Source organism: Podarcis tiliguerta (genome assembly GCF_965153285.1).
Source record: "Podarcis tiliguerta genome assembly, chromosome: 2".
Taxonomy (NCBI): domain Eukaryota; kingdom Metazoa; phylum Chordata; class Lepidosauria; order Squamata; family Lacertidae; genus Podarcis; species Podarcis tiliguerta.
Window position 1 is genome coordinate 81,149,366 of NC_139535.1, and position 14,492 is coordinate 81,163,857.

The 14,492-nt window shown below is 46.7% G+C and overlaps 1 protein-coding gene across 6 annotated transcripts in view; it reads right to left on the reverse strand.

The window, feature by feature from the left end:
• Positions 1-14,492, reverse strand: part of NOTCH3 (notch receptor 3) — a 56,293-nt gene that overhangs the window by 27,109 nt on the left and 14,692 nt on the right. For all 6 annotated transcript variants that reach the window (XR_014508589.1, XR_014508590.1, XM_083429639.1 and 3 more), the window contains exons 3-8: positions 3,722-3,864; positions 3,179-3,514; positions 2,427-2,549; positions 1,796-2,029; positions 1,355-1,510; positions 760-945 (exon numbers count right to left, since the gene is read on the reverse strand). Coding sequence is in view for 4 of the 6 variants with exons in the window: in XM_083429639.1 (XP_083285765.1) it covers positions 760-945; positions 1,355-1,510; positions 1,796-2,029; positions 2,427-2,549; positions 3,179-3,514; positions 3,722-3,864 (1,178 nt within the window). In the remaining 2 variants the exon portion in view is untranslated. The remainder of the gene's footprint in view (positions 1-759; positions 946-1,354; positions 1,511-1,795; positions 2,030-2,426; positions 2,550-3,178; positions 3,515-3,721; positions 3,865-14,492) is intronic.

The window sequence follows — 14,492 nt, forward strand, 5'->3', positions numbered from 1 at the left end:
AGGCCTAAGAGGAGCAGGCAGTGTGAAAGAAACTTCCTGCTGATATAACTCAAAAAAGAACAGGCACAGCCAACGAGACATGGAAGTGTCATAGTCTGAGAGGCATCTCCTGTCTCAAGTGTCTAGAACATGTGAAGAGCAAAAAGAAAGCCACTCCACAGAGCCTCAGTGTAGATCAGTCAGGTATGCTAACACCTGGCAGACAAGATACAGTGGTACCTCGGGTTACAGACGCTTCAGGTTACAGACTCCACTAACCCAGAAATAGTACCTCGGGTTAAGAACTTTACCTCAGGATGAGAACAGAAATCGTGCAGTGGCAGCGCAGCGGCAGCAGGAGGCCCCATTAGCTAAAGTGGTGCTTCAGATTAAGAACAGTTTCAGGTTAAGAACAGACCTCCAGAATGAATTCAGTTCTTAACCCGAGGTACCACTGTACTTGGGACACGAAGCTTCAGGTAGCCCAAGAGCAGAGGCTGCTCTACAATCATTTACATAACATTTTTTGAATGATCTACACATTACACAGAGCTTCACAACAGCTCTGAAACAGGTCACTGACATTTTCACTTTTAGAAGCAAATTGAAATAAGGAAGTGACCTATCTAAGTCCACTCAGGAAGCCCGTACTTAGCAGGGAATTCTACCTCAATTCTTGCATATCCAGTCGCCTACCTACTCTCTCCCCACATCTCATGCTACCCAAGATGCAGTCCTGGATAGGATGGGCACTCTGCTCCCCAGAGCCAGGAAACTCACCTGACATGCAGATGCAGGTAAACTCGCCAATGCGATCAAGGCAGGTAGCATCATTTTGGCAAGGCATGGAGAGGCACTCATTGATGTCTGTCTCACAGCGGGGACCTGTGTAGCCACGTCCACACTCACACCGGAAGGAGCCTTGCGTGTTCACACACTTTCCGAAATGCTCACATGGATTGGCTCCTGGAGAAGGCAAATGCACATAAAGTGAACATGGCTGGTTCAAAATTACTTCTTCTCTGCCTTCACTTAAGGCAGGGGTGCATAACCTGTGAACCTCCAAATGTTTTTGGACTACAACTCCCATCAGCCCCAGCCAACATAGCCAGTGATCAGGGATAATGGGAGGTGTAGTCTAACAACATGTGGAGGGCTGCAGGTTGTGCACCCCTGACATAAGGGATAAACCCAGACAAGGAACGAGAAGGGCATGCCAGCAGAAACCGATCCTTCTCTCAGGTGCTTTACTTGTCAATATCCCAACCCAAAAAGCTGGCAAAAGTCCATCTCAGTGACCCTTCTCACATGCTAGAGAGGCAGTCCTCCTTCCTTCACCTTTTGGAATTGCAAAAGAAGGGTGCAGCTGTCTTACCAATGGAGCACTCATCCACATCCTGGTCACAGGCCCCTCCGGTAAAACCTGGTGGGCATGTGCAGATGGCACGGCCATTCATTGGGTTGGTGTCACAAATAGCATCCTCATGGCAAGGGTTACTGACACAGGCATCGTCCAAGTGGCAAAGAAGGCCTGGAAGAGAAAGGGCCATGAAAGGCAATCACTTGACAGCAAAACAGGAGGAGTGTAGGGAATGGGATGGAATTTATGGACAAGGGGCATCGATTTCAATATGTTGTTCATGTTCAGCAATGTCCTTCCATTTCTGATTGACACCCTATCCCTGTTATCCAATATCTCTTTAATCCACTCTATTATTTTTACGCTGACCAAACCCTTCAAAAATTCTGCCCAAACCAGTTAGCTAGAATAAAAACATATGACGTGGACACATTATGCAAGGTAGGAGCCAGTTACCTGTCTTGCCCATAGGACATGCGCAGTAGAAGGAAGCCACACGGTCATGGCAGGTAGCACCATGGAAGCAGACCGCTGTCTGACAGTCATCAATGTTCTCACTGCAGCTCTCCCCTGTCCAGCCGTTGACGCAAACGCATGAATGCCCCCCATTGGTATTGAAGCAAGTGCCTCCATTGTGGCAGGCATTGGGTTGCAGCTGGCATTCATCCACATCCTCATTGCAGTGCTGGCCTACAGTGCCAAGAAGGTGGGGCTTAGTTCACTAAAAGACCTTCTCATCAGGGATGGCCTAACAGCTGCAACACCACCTCTCCTTCCCCCATGCACCCCAATACCTCCAAACTCGCAGCACTGAGTTGCCCTTTCCTTTGCCCACTGTGCACCGAGCCAGATTAAAGCCAGTGTTTTCCCAAACTACAATAAGGTAATATTTCTGAACTCATTCTGTAAAACAGTTGGCCTTCCTCACTTAGAGGCTAATATTAAGTTAACGCCGTATAGAGAAGAAAAGAACATTTCCCATCTCTGCCCAAATCCTAGATAGCTCCCTACGTTTCCCATTAAGGCCCTTAAAATCCTAGGCTGTTCCAATCACATTCTGGTTCCTGGACCAATAATAATGCAGTACCTGTCCACTCTGGGGGACACTGGCAGTTGTAAGTGTTGACACCATCCACACAAGTGCCTCCATTCATGCACATGTGGCCTGGGCAATCATCTATGTTAATCTCACAGTTGTGTCCCTTGAATCCTGAAAAGGGAGAAAGAGAGATTTTAGCCCGGCCAGTAACTGTGGAAAAAGTGTTGCTAGTAGAGAAAGAAAAATCCTCCCAACAACCCACCATTCCATCCCTAATGTGCAACTATGGGTTGTAATCTTTTGCACACTTTCCTGGGTGTCAATTCCATTGGCCACAGGGGGACAGTTTCAAGCTTGACAAGGCTTGGTAAACACCAAAGAGTCACACTGAGCCCCTGAGCAATGCAGCGCCCCTCCTCTATTCTAAGCTCTACTCTTGTTCCAAATCTCTGACTAGAACAAGGAAGAAGAATTAGCTGAGCCTTCCACTACACTCTGGCTCCTGCAGTCAAAGCCGCATGTGCTGGCTGCCAAGTCCCCCGCCTCCTCCCACTGCCTAGATTGTTTCCTTCCTGCTCCACCAAAGCGCTCAACAGCTTCCCATGAGCTTCCTGACAGGAGAATAGTGAAGCATGCCACGGTGTAGCCAGAGAAAAGGGTCAAGCTTGAGTCCCAAGTGTAACTCTATGCCCAGCTGCCCTGAGGGATCGTTCCACCCTAAAATCTACCTGCTTAGTACTTCATCCCACTCCCTTACAGAAGGTACAAGCAAAGGTACACTTTGCAAATTGTTCACTCACCAGGTAAGCAAGCACACTCGTAGCTGAGTTCCCCTGTCTGACGGCAAGTGCCACCGTTGAGACACTGAGAGGGAGCGCAAGGTGTGGAGATGCTCTCACATTGCTGCCCTGTGTAGCCAGCTTGACACTGGCAGTGGAAGGAGCCAGGTGTGTTGATACAGGTACCCCCATGCTGGCATAGGCCAGGCACCCGACATTCATCCACATCACTCCGGCAGTTGCGGCCTTGGTAGCCTGATGGGCATGTACAGTTGTAGCGGCCATTCCAGTTGGTGCAGCGGCCACCATTGACACACGGCTTACTGGCGCAGGCATCAAACAGAGAGCAGTCTTGACCTAAATGGAAGATGATGTACCAAGTGACCTAGAAGGTTACTTCTTCCCCCAGAAGGTCAATTTTCTCACCCACAATCTGGACCCATCCTCCCTGGAGAATGTGCATTCCCATCTCCCAACAAAGCAATCTTTATCAGGAATATGAAACGCCTGTGGAGCTTCTACAGAAAGACACACGCTGCATCTCACCACATTGTGTATTCTTACCTCGAAAGCCCTTGGGACAGGTGCACTGGTAGTGCACAGTGCCATCTCGCAGAGTGCTCTCACATGATCCCCCATTAGCGCAAGGTGACTGATGGCAAGGGTCTTGAAACTGGCAGTGCTCTCCAATCAGTCCAGGCTGGCATCTAGCAGAGACAGACAGACATGGTTTACTAGATGACATCTGCCACTCATGCTATCCCTAATGTACACAAGTGCTATTCTGGTGCCCAATGGACTAGTAATGGACTAATTCAACACACAGTTAGACCCACCTTTTATCATACCCCTTTCTGCCATTTCACCAAGGAATTGGGAGCCACAACAAAACAACACAGGAACCTGCACAGTGGCTTAGCACGAGCGTGTCTTTTTCCTCTATTGAGCAACAATTCACTGAAGACAACTTCCTGTTGCTCACACTAAACTACTCCATCAGTGTGTGTCATCTGCAGATTCTGCTAACTGCCCACACTTACCCTTTGCCAAGCTGAAAATAGATATCTTAAACATTGGCCTTCTGTCAGGTTCCAACCAACCATTTCCTCTTACCAGTAAATTCCGGGCAGATCTAAGAAAAGTCTTTCCCCCTCCCTATATAAGATTTTGTCAGCAGGTCTCACTGCAAAACATCGAGGGAAATAAGGATGGGACAATGTTTATACAGATGGCATTCAAGTCAGTTCTGTACCCTCAAGCAGAGCTGTTATGTTGAGAGTAATTCAGAGAACCTCGGGGCACGGCTATGGTCCAAATGGTTGTGGTTCCTAACTTATCACTTGATGTTTTGGACACCCTCTTTAGTAATATATAGTATTGTCCAAAAGCAGAACAGAAGGCTAGATCAAAGGTTGAAGGAGCAGTCCAAAACTTGTATGCAAATACCCAATCAAGCAACTCCAGCAGAATCTTAATATCACATTTAATGGTATATTAAAGATTCCTAATTATCTAGTGAAAAGGATAAATAATGTATTCTAACTCAGAAAACTGGAGTTTCAAGTAGTTAGAAGAATGAGACTTTAAATTCAGCAAAGTCCCTGGTAGTTCCTGACCTTATCCAAATATTACTCCCACGAGATTCCTTAACACCCAGATTCATCTTCTAGTACCAGACAAAAATATTTTAGTCCAATTCAGGAAGCCCAGGCAAACTATGTAGAATTAATGATCAACAAGGTCCAAGAATCCACACCTGTCCAGCAATGCCTCAAAGCAAACTGGGTAGCGTCCAGAAAAGCTTTTATTTTGCTTAGGCATTGATCAAAGTTTACTTTCTGCAGCCACCTGCCCCCCTCCCTGGGTAACTGGACAATCTTGTTTCTGGTGAGAAATGTAGCTCTCGTTAAGGAGGATGAAATAGTGTTATCTAACTGAGGCTGATAGCTCAAGGCCAATATGGCAGCCTGCTTAATTAACAGCAACTGTGCTTCTGTGGGAACGCACATATTCAAGTACTGGAAGGTTCTGGCCAGCTAAGCTCTGATTGGCTGGGAACCTCTGGTCTGGTTGCTATGTTATTTGCTAGATGTTTGAATTATTCCTTTAGTCCATGCCTCACACCTTTTCCTGATGCCTGAGCACCTGTTTGCGATGTTTGTTCCTGTGGTGTGAGGTCAAGTGGGTTTATATTAGACTAGGTTAGCTTGTTTTGTTGTTTTAAGCTGACTTGTGTTTTTCCCACGTCTACAGTATTCTTTTATCTCTACTTTTTACAGGTTCTCTCTTATATATTATTTATATGCGTTGTACAGAAACTATCTCACTCAATTTTCTAGTGTTCTTTATTCTGGAATGCCTGGAAACCTAAGCCCAGCGATGTAGCCTTCTTGGTCAACTGTTACAGAACAATATTTCTGCTCAAGACTCAGATGGCAGAGAGTGAACTTTTAGCTGTCTGACTCTTCAGGGATATGCAGTGAGGTGTGGTGATAGTCTTTAATTTTTGCAGGTCTGGTTAGACAGCTCTAGTGGAATTTTTGTATTAGCTTGGGCCTAACAAAATTCCTGGTTTCCTGAGTTTGGAAGCTGGGCGATCTTGACAGGGAGAAAAGCTTGGGGACATCCCTCTGGTGGCCTGAAGTTTATTTATTCTATTTTATGTATTAAATTTGTACACTGCACTTCATCCAAAGATCACAGGGTGATTCACAACATAAAAATACAAAATAAAAACGCAAAATACTTAATGAAACAAAACCTAATACCACCCCTCTTCCACAAACACATTAATCAGCCAAAGGCCTGGTTATAATGAAAAGTTTTTGCCTGGCACCTAAAAATATGTAACGAAGGCAGCAGGTGAGCCTCCCTGGGGAGAGCATTCATCTCATGTTGCCACCCTCTGGACCTCTCATGAAGGAGGCACACCTAGAAGAGTTTCAAATCATGATCACAGGCAGTCTTTGAGATATGGCGGTCCTGGGCCTTTAAGGCTTTATAGGTCAAAACCAGCACTTTGAATTGGGCCCAAACCTAATTGGCAGCTAGTGCAATCGGGTCAGGATCAGTGTAATAAGCTGAATTCTGCACCAGCTGAAGTTTCTGAACTGTCTTCAGAGGCAGCCCAATGTGAAACACATTGGAGTAATCTAACCTATAGGTTACCAGAGCATAGACAAGAGAAATTAGATTATCCCTGTCCGCATAGGGGCGCAGTTTCCATTTGCTCCAGCCTAATCTCTGACAACTCCCTATATGCTGATGGACAGATGGGGAGAACTTTGCATTGGCCCACACAAAGTGAGCATGCTAAGGAAACAAGGACAAGTGGCCACTGAGGACTGAGGGAAGGACAATATAAACTATAATGAATTGACACACATACACTGGGGTGGGGAACTCATCCCTCAACTTCCCTGGGCTTTCACATCACATTCTCATTTGCAGGATCCAGCAGATTGCCACAAGCAGTTCTGTCTACCCATTCAAACGCTCTCTGCCAACCCCAAGAGGGAGAAGATAGCAAGGGGTGGCATAGGCAAAGGTAAAGGGGTGGCATAAGCAGCACATAGCTCCCTTTCCTAATTCCTGGCCGTCCGGGAGTCTTCAAAAGGGGGTTCCCAATCCAAGCTCCACAAGCCTTCCCTGTAAATGCAGCCTCCCTGAGCCCTCCGGCCTGCCACTGCCATGACAACACAGAAAGCTGTTTGCTTTTCTGCCCAGCCTGAACAGCAAGTCCTGGGCACTGGCTGAGACAACAGTCAGAGCCTTACAGCCCAAAGAGGAATTGGACAAGGAAAAGGAATGTCTGAGCAAACTACATGCCTCCCCCCACCGCCACTGGGCAAAAAAGAATAAGAAAACGGAAACAGCCATACTGTGGGATATGTCAACTGACCAAAGCTGTTTCTCTGCAGAACAAATCTAGAGCATATGTAGTGGTGAATTTTGTGTGAGTGGTAGCCAACTAAAAGTTAACCCAGGGTGAAAGGCTGGCTGCTGAGTAGTTCCAGTTGCCATGGGAACTCAGGAACTCGGAGGGAAAATGGGATAATTGAAAACTGCAAGCTGTGGAAAGATCTGTCTGAAACCTGCAAGGGGCTCAGTCTGAAAATTGGGAAGATCCAGCCTGAAAATGGAGGAGGCAGGCTCTGCTTCAGTGGAGGGAAATCACAGCCTCCTGAACAAGTAGGGCAGGGAGATGAGAGGGGGAAGGCCCAGCAGGTCCAAAGAGGAAAGTGGACACTGTCCACAAAAGGACTGGCGTCTGAGAGGAAGGCTGCCAGCAACACTTAAGGCTGCAAAACAACTGTGTGTAAAGTGTAAAGAAATTTGGGGGGGGGCACTGGGGTGGTATTGTCCGATTTGTATGCATTTGTTGGGTAAAATCAGTTAGCTAGCAGCAGTAGTTTAGATTTAATAACATCCAAAACATGCAAGTTATATGTTGTTTAGCAATCAAATTACTTGCTCGCCAAAGTTTAACTTTCCATCATAAATCTAAAGCTTGTCTCTCTAAGCAAAATTGAATACCACTCTGATTGAAATCCATGCAGTGAGGGTTCAAATACCCATCCAAGGAAGCGTTGTAAACAAAATACTACATGTGTCTTTTCAGCAAACCATCCCCACTGTGGGCCTGTTTTCCAAGCAAGTTCAGCTGCTCCACTCAGCATCACTAAGCTTTAACAGTATTTACTTACCCAGTCGGATACCGATGTCATGAGATGACCAAGTCCCAAGTAAGGTTCCCACCCTCCCTTCAATATTCAATTGAGCTCAGAAAATCAACCATAATCTATCCTGGCCCCCCAAAGCAGGCTATCCTAAGTGTCCTATTAGCCTGCAGCCGAAATGAACTGAAGTGTGACCTTATGACAACCTACAGGCTGACTGAACATAGGTGCACCCATATGCTGATGGGTTAGGAGGCGACAGAACCAGTTTATTGGCTTATTCACTGGGTTGTAGCTGGCCTGTATACTTCCCTCTTCCAGCTTCTAAGAATGTAGACTTCAAAAGTCGGGAAGGTGTTTCTAGATTGTAGGTTAGGCTGTTTACTACTGTGTAAGATGTAAGACCAAAGATAATTGGCATAGATCTTTGAGGCCTTTGGAGAGAGGAAAAATTGCCCTTGGGAAGACTGAGTGTTCTGAGAATAATCCCCCAACTCAGTGGTTTTCATCCAGTGTGCCATGGCACCCTGGGGTGCCTTGAATGATGGTCAGGGGTGCCACGGGCAACACTGGCCTCTGTCCCTCTTTCCTTCCCTCCCTCCTGATGCCCTGTTGCGTCTCTGCCTCCCAAAGGCTTGCACAGCTGTTTGTTGCAGCAGTTCTTGCTACAAGCTCCCCAGGTGAATGGTGCCTCTGGGGCTGGCTAGGGGTTGGTTCCCAAGCCCCTGTGGGGCAGTTTGAGGAGGCATCTCTCTTGGGGGAGGTAACTCAGAGACTGGGGTGGTAGCTGCAGCTGCCCTGGAGAGAGGAGAGGAGGCTGAGGGAACACTCCACAAGGTGTGTTCGAAAAAGGCTGAAAGGCTGCCAGATCTTCAGGCAAGGGGTGACATAACTGGGCTCCTGAGCCCCACAGGGGTGCTGCAGAAAGAATGTAGGTCAAGGGAGCCATGGACTTAAAAAGGGTGGAAACCTCTGCCCCAACTGATCACTGTATTTAAAGCCAGGGAAGCACATCCACAAGCCAGATTGGAAGGGAGGAAGATATGACTTCCTCTTGAAATGTGGTTTGGTTCATTTGTTCAAGCCATCCATAGCTATTTGCTTTGCAAAGTTGTTTTGTAAGGCAGGAATGCCAAGTGGCCACTGAAGGGAGGGGTATAAATTTTAGAAATAAATAAATATTTGCTCTAGAGGCACATTACTGCAAGACATCTGCTCCCTAGGTGTGCTGAAAGACGAATGGCCTTACCTTGTGGCAAAAGCTGTGGCCATAATTCTGTTGCCACGAAAGGGGAAAGCCACACTCATAGTAAAAGAGATGAGTGACCCGAAGTAGAGGCAGACAAACCAGGTGTGAGTCAGTTATATAAATCTCAGAATGAGCAAACATGAATCTATTTGGCCAAGTGTGTATTTGGGCCAAAGTAGGCAATACATTAAAATATGAGTGTGCTTTGTGTTTACTTAACTTTAAAAATAAAACAGCGGCAGGAGATTTAACCCTTTCCCCTTGAACTTTAGTCCCAGTGAAAATTGCTTCTTGAAGTTGCTATTTCCCTTAGGAAGGAAGGTGCCACTGGCACCAATTACAGCTTGTGGTCCAGGATAAATAGCAGGTTTAATAGGAAGGCAATTTTCACTGAGACCACAGCAAAAGTGATCAAGAACACACACAATATTCCCACCAATTCCCACGTTGTTTTTTCAAAAGGCACATATGCATTTAATTTATTGTTTAGTTTCGCCCTTTGTAACAATGGGCTATAGCTGCTGATGCACAGAGTCCACACTTGCCAAGTACCCCCACCCCCCAAATGGGACATTCTGTTTGTCGGTGCGAGGTTTCAGCGGCCATTTTGGGTGACTTGCTCTCGCACTGCGCTCTCGCCCCGAAAAAGCGCTTTCTTCAGGGCGAGGTGCAGGTCACATGACTCGCCCAGGAACATGTCCCGGAAGACACATGTCCTGGTTTTGAAAGTGAAAAAGTTGGGCAGTTTGAGAGTCTTTGCACCCTCCTAAGGCACAGAGGGAAACAAACAGCAAAACTATGCTCTGCGCCAACAAGCAGGGCCTTGTTTATTTTCTGAGCACTCCCTCTTGCCCCAGGCCAGTACAAGGGCAATCTCACTTACCAGTTGAGGGTGGCTAGGTGCCCCAAAGAAGAAAGCCTCTTCTTTCAGCACAGGGAACCAAGCCTTGGCACCATGTCCCTACCTGCTCACATCCGGGGAGTAGAGCTGGTTTTTTATAGCTCTCCCTGGGGCTGTGATTCACCAACTGTGTCTGCACATGTCGCTCAACACTCTCTGACTCAGCCCTTACCCCAGGGCTGCGCAGGCGGCAGTAGCAGGCCTGCAGCCCTGTGCCAAAACTGAAAGACTGAGGGCTGCTTGGGGGCACTGCAGGCAGAACCCTTCACACATCCATCCAACCAAAAAAATAATAAAAACCCCACCACTGTTCCCACCCCACTCTCTGGAAGAAAACCAACAACTTGCACAGCAACAGTTTCTAGTTCCTTTGCAATTACTGCCACAGAAAGCTTAAAAGCATGGACTAGAGAAAATGCTTGTATCTTGCAAGTAGAGGGAGACCAGGAGCTGACAATCAGCTCTGACCCTCACAAAGCCGTCAACAAGAACCAAGCATACATATACACAGAGAGAGAGAGTGCCAAATCATAATCCCTACTGGCAAGGGTTACAATGGCAATTTGCCCCCACAAAACTAAAATGGATTACAAAGAGGAAAAAGAAAACCAGTAGCAAGTAGTGCCAACTCCTTACTGGGGGGTTGGTTGGAACTGTCCGAGCCCCAATGGAGAAACAGATCAAATAGCTGCAGGGCACTGGGTGGGCACTGCTGTGTCCCTTTCTCCTGCTCCTCATTCTAAGGCCAGCTGTAGAAACTCATAGCACTGGAATCGAGGACAGTGCTCCAACAGTGGGATTGATTACTACCGCTGTTCTGGCACTATAGCCATTATCCCATCAACTGTGAGGCAGTGCTGGGGCTCCATCAGCATGGATGTGGAGTTGGGGAGTCACAAACTCAAAATTCCTGTTTTGGGGGTCTAAAAAACCCATTACCACTCATTAGTACCATGGTGCTTTCAAAAACGTCCTACTCAAGTAATTGGGAGCAAGCAAATAAACTAAGGGTAACTCCATTTTATTTATCTGTAAGCTGCCCTGAGAATACTGCTGTTGAAGGTTAGCCTATAAATCATTAAAATAATGTGACCTTCTCTTGTAGAACATAGCAAAGGAAGCAATTTGTGCACCCTCTTTTTAGTGTCCATTCATGTTTGAGAAGATGCATATCTCCCTTGTGTGCGTTAAGACATATGAGGTCCACATGCATGTAGATAGAGTTCACACTTCTCACCATGGTGGAGAGGAGCCATTTTCCTCCCTGCATGTTACACAGGAGGCAAAAGCAAGAATATGTGCAAGGGACTCATTCATCCTCTGTCAGTGCTTCTAAATAACTGGCTCAATTTGCACACAGTGCTAAGCCAAACCATGGATTAGAGTGAATAGGCAAAGACTGTGGCCACAGCGCTACTCCCCTAGTCCTGCTGCTCCTACACTACCCAGAAGTAAGCCATGGTTTAGCTCAGCATTGCATCCGAAACTGAGCTTGTGGTCTGCCTCCCTAGGTAATCCCCATGTGGTGAAACAAGAATACTGGGTTCAGCTTGTGCTTTTTATGGAGAGAAAACCAGGTTTTGACCCAATGGTTTGACTCCAGGTAACACAGCAGGTCCAAGGAAGAGTACTGTAGTTGCAATCTTTGCTCTGGTGACCTGCCCTTTTGCTTGCTCCTGCCAAGCCATGGTTTGGATTAGTATTACAGTACTTGCAAATGAGATCATTAATGGGAGTTGCTTTGTACTGCCAGCTGTCATAACCCTTCTTTGGGCTCCAACATCATATACCAAGGGGCAACTTGCCTATATGCTTCCATTTGCTCTGGAATCTGTCACCTTATGGCAAGCTATACAGTGGTACCTCGGGTTAAGTACTTAATTCGTTCCGGAGGTCTGTTCTTAACCTGAAGCACCACTTTAGCTAATGGGGCCTCCTCCTGCTGCAACGCCACTGGAGCATGATTTCTATACTCATCCTGAAGCAAAGTTATTAACCTGAGGTACTATTTCTGGGTTAGCGGAGTCCGTAACCTGAAGTGTATGTAACCCGAGGTACCACTGTACACTGCACTGTATGGTATAGTATAGAGAATTTATAGTATACACTACAGGATTAAAGAGCAAAGAACTGCCCAAAGGATGCAAGATTTCTGACATAAAAGAGCTCTGCCATATGTGTAACTGGTCTGGGATTCTAATGTCACACTAAAGGCTGCACTAGACACCGCAGTGTCAGACACATGTTTATTTTGATGTGTCTTCTTATTCATGTATAAAGCAAGGGGTGAGGAGATCTTAACATTAAAAGGGGGCACCATAAGTTCATTCTGGTGGCCCACAGAAAGGCAATGCACTAGGAGAATTGGCCTCCACAGTCACTTACGGACTCCTTGTTAAAACCGTGTTTATGGAAGACAATCCCAGGAGGAGGAGGAGGTAGAAGAAGACTAGGCCCTGCACTTGGTTTACTTTTTCCCAACAGCAGAACTAGTGGTCGCTTTGTCCAGGACCAGATTATCAAACAGACCAACAAGGCCCTGGTCTAGATCCTCTGATTTTTGTAATACTATGCTGGTGCTGTCTGCTAATTCCCTCCCCACCTCCCAAAAAACGAAAACGTTAAAGGGGACCCCATCAATGTTCAAATTCTCTGCAAAAAAAAAGTTTGAGAACCTCTGAGTTATGAAACAGATGTGCGGCAAAAGGGACACATGAACAAGCAGTAAAGGCAGACAGAAGCTGTATCAAGTACAGAGCCTCCTCCAATGGCCCTTACATTTTAGTGTTAATTTCTCTTAGAAATAAAAACCAGGAATCTGTGGTGACTATTAACCTCAGCATTAAAAACAGTGACACGGATTTCATTGCTGTGCACATTTTCAGTGCCCCAGCCGCCCGATTTCCCTCACCAGGGCCCATTCTGATCCCATTTCCATTCTAGACCACCCCTGCCACCTTGGCTTCCCCATTCCCAGCTCCAGAAACATTCTGTTTCCTTCCACTGCTCTTCTTAGCAGCTGCACCTGCCATCTCCTAAGAAAGCCTGTTTTCACATTCATGTGAAGTGTCTCTGACAGCCCTCAGCCAAGCCCCACCTTCTTCAAGATTTGAGGAGGGGGTGGATTAAAGAGAGAGGCAAAACTAACCTGAGAACCACCCATTGTCCACCTCCTCCAATTTGGCATTGCCAGGCCCGAAGGAACCAAATGGTGACCGCCCCTTTAAGAGGCCTCTCTGCAGGTGTTTAGTGGGGGAGGGGGGAGAGGAGGAGGGGGAAGGAGGAGGAGTGTTTTCCCTTCAGCACTGGGCACTCCCAGGCCTCCCCACCCAACCTGTCCGACAGGTTTCAGACCATGATGCCAAGAGCAACCTTCCTTTTTCTTCCTCTCTCCTGAGCCCCCAGAGGAACATATCCAGCTTTCCTTAGATTTCCCCACTATTCCAACCCCCCACCCCCCACCCACAGACTTGGTTAAGTGCCCAGTCTTCTTGGTGGCACAGCTGCGTTCTGAACAGGACTTACAGGTGACTGGTAGTCTTTTCTTGTCCTATCATCCCATCCAGGGATCCAGGCCGGGCTTCGAGCCTCCCAGTGATTCACCTGTTCTGGGCGTGCCAGCTGCAGGCAGATCCACCTGTCCTGGATTCCAACACAGGCAACACCATACTAAGCTAGGAGCTCACAGAATTTGCTCAAACACCTGCCACTACGAGAAGCAACTACAGGAAGGAGGGCGAGTAAGCATCCCTGGCCCGGCTAAATCCAGGTCTGTACATCTGGACCATCCATTGCCAGGAAACCACCAGGACCACGTGGCTTGGCTAACACAACAAAGAAGTACGCTGAAATCCCAATAATTATGTCATCCGCACATCCTTGGTCTCCCCCTTTCGAGCTTTAACACCACAGTATGGAACCCCTATTACAGAAAAGCAACTGCATTACACGGCAATATGAAACCAGCCCTGGACACTACCGGCAGCATCAGCGATGCCCTTAGGAGCTAGGGTACTCTCCCACCCTTCAGCAGGGCGCCTGTTAAAACACAAGCTCAAGATCAAAAGAAGAGGAGGACAGTCTAGCAGCAGCTTTCAAACCTATAAAAACAACAGGCATCTGTACTGACAGATCCCCATTACAACGTTCCAACAAGAGACATTCTTTGTCTGATAAATGATCTTTTTTAAAAAATAAACCAAGCTTTGTCATAATTTTAACACACTATGGAGATTATAAATACATATTTAGTCTAATAAATTCATGAAACAGAAATATAGAGACGTTATGACACTTCAAATATTCTAAATTCCATTAAGGCAATTAATTCTCAGGACATAAAACAAACACAAAGAATTGTCACATATATTAAAATTGTAAACACTATAAACACTTAAAACACCATTAAGATGTACAGTGAAACCTTGGGTTGTGAACATGATCCATGCGGGAAGCACATTCGCAATCCGCAACGCCGCATCTGCGCATGCGCGGGTTGCGATTTGG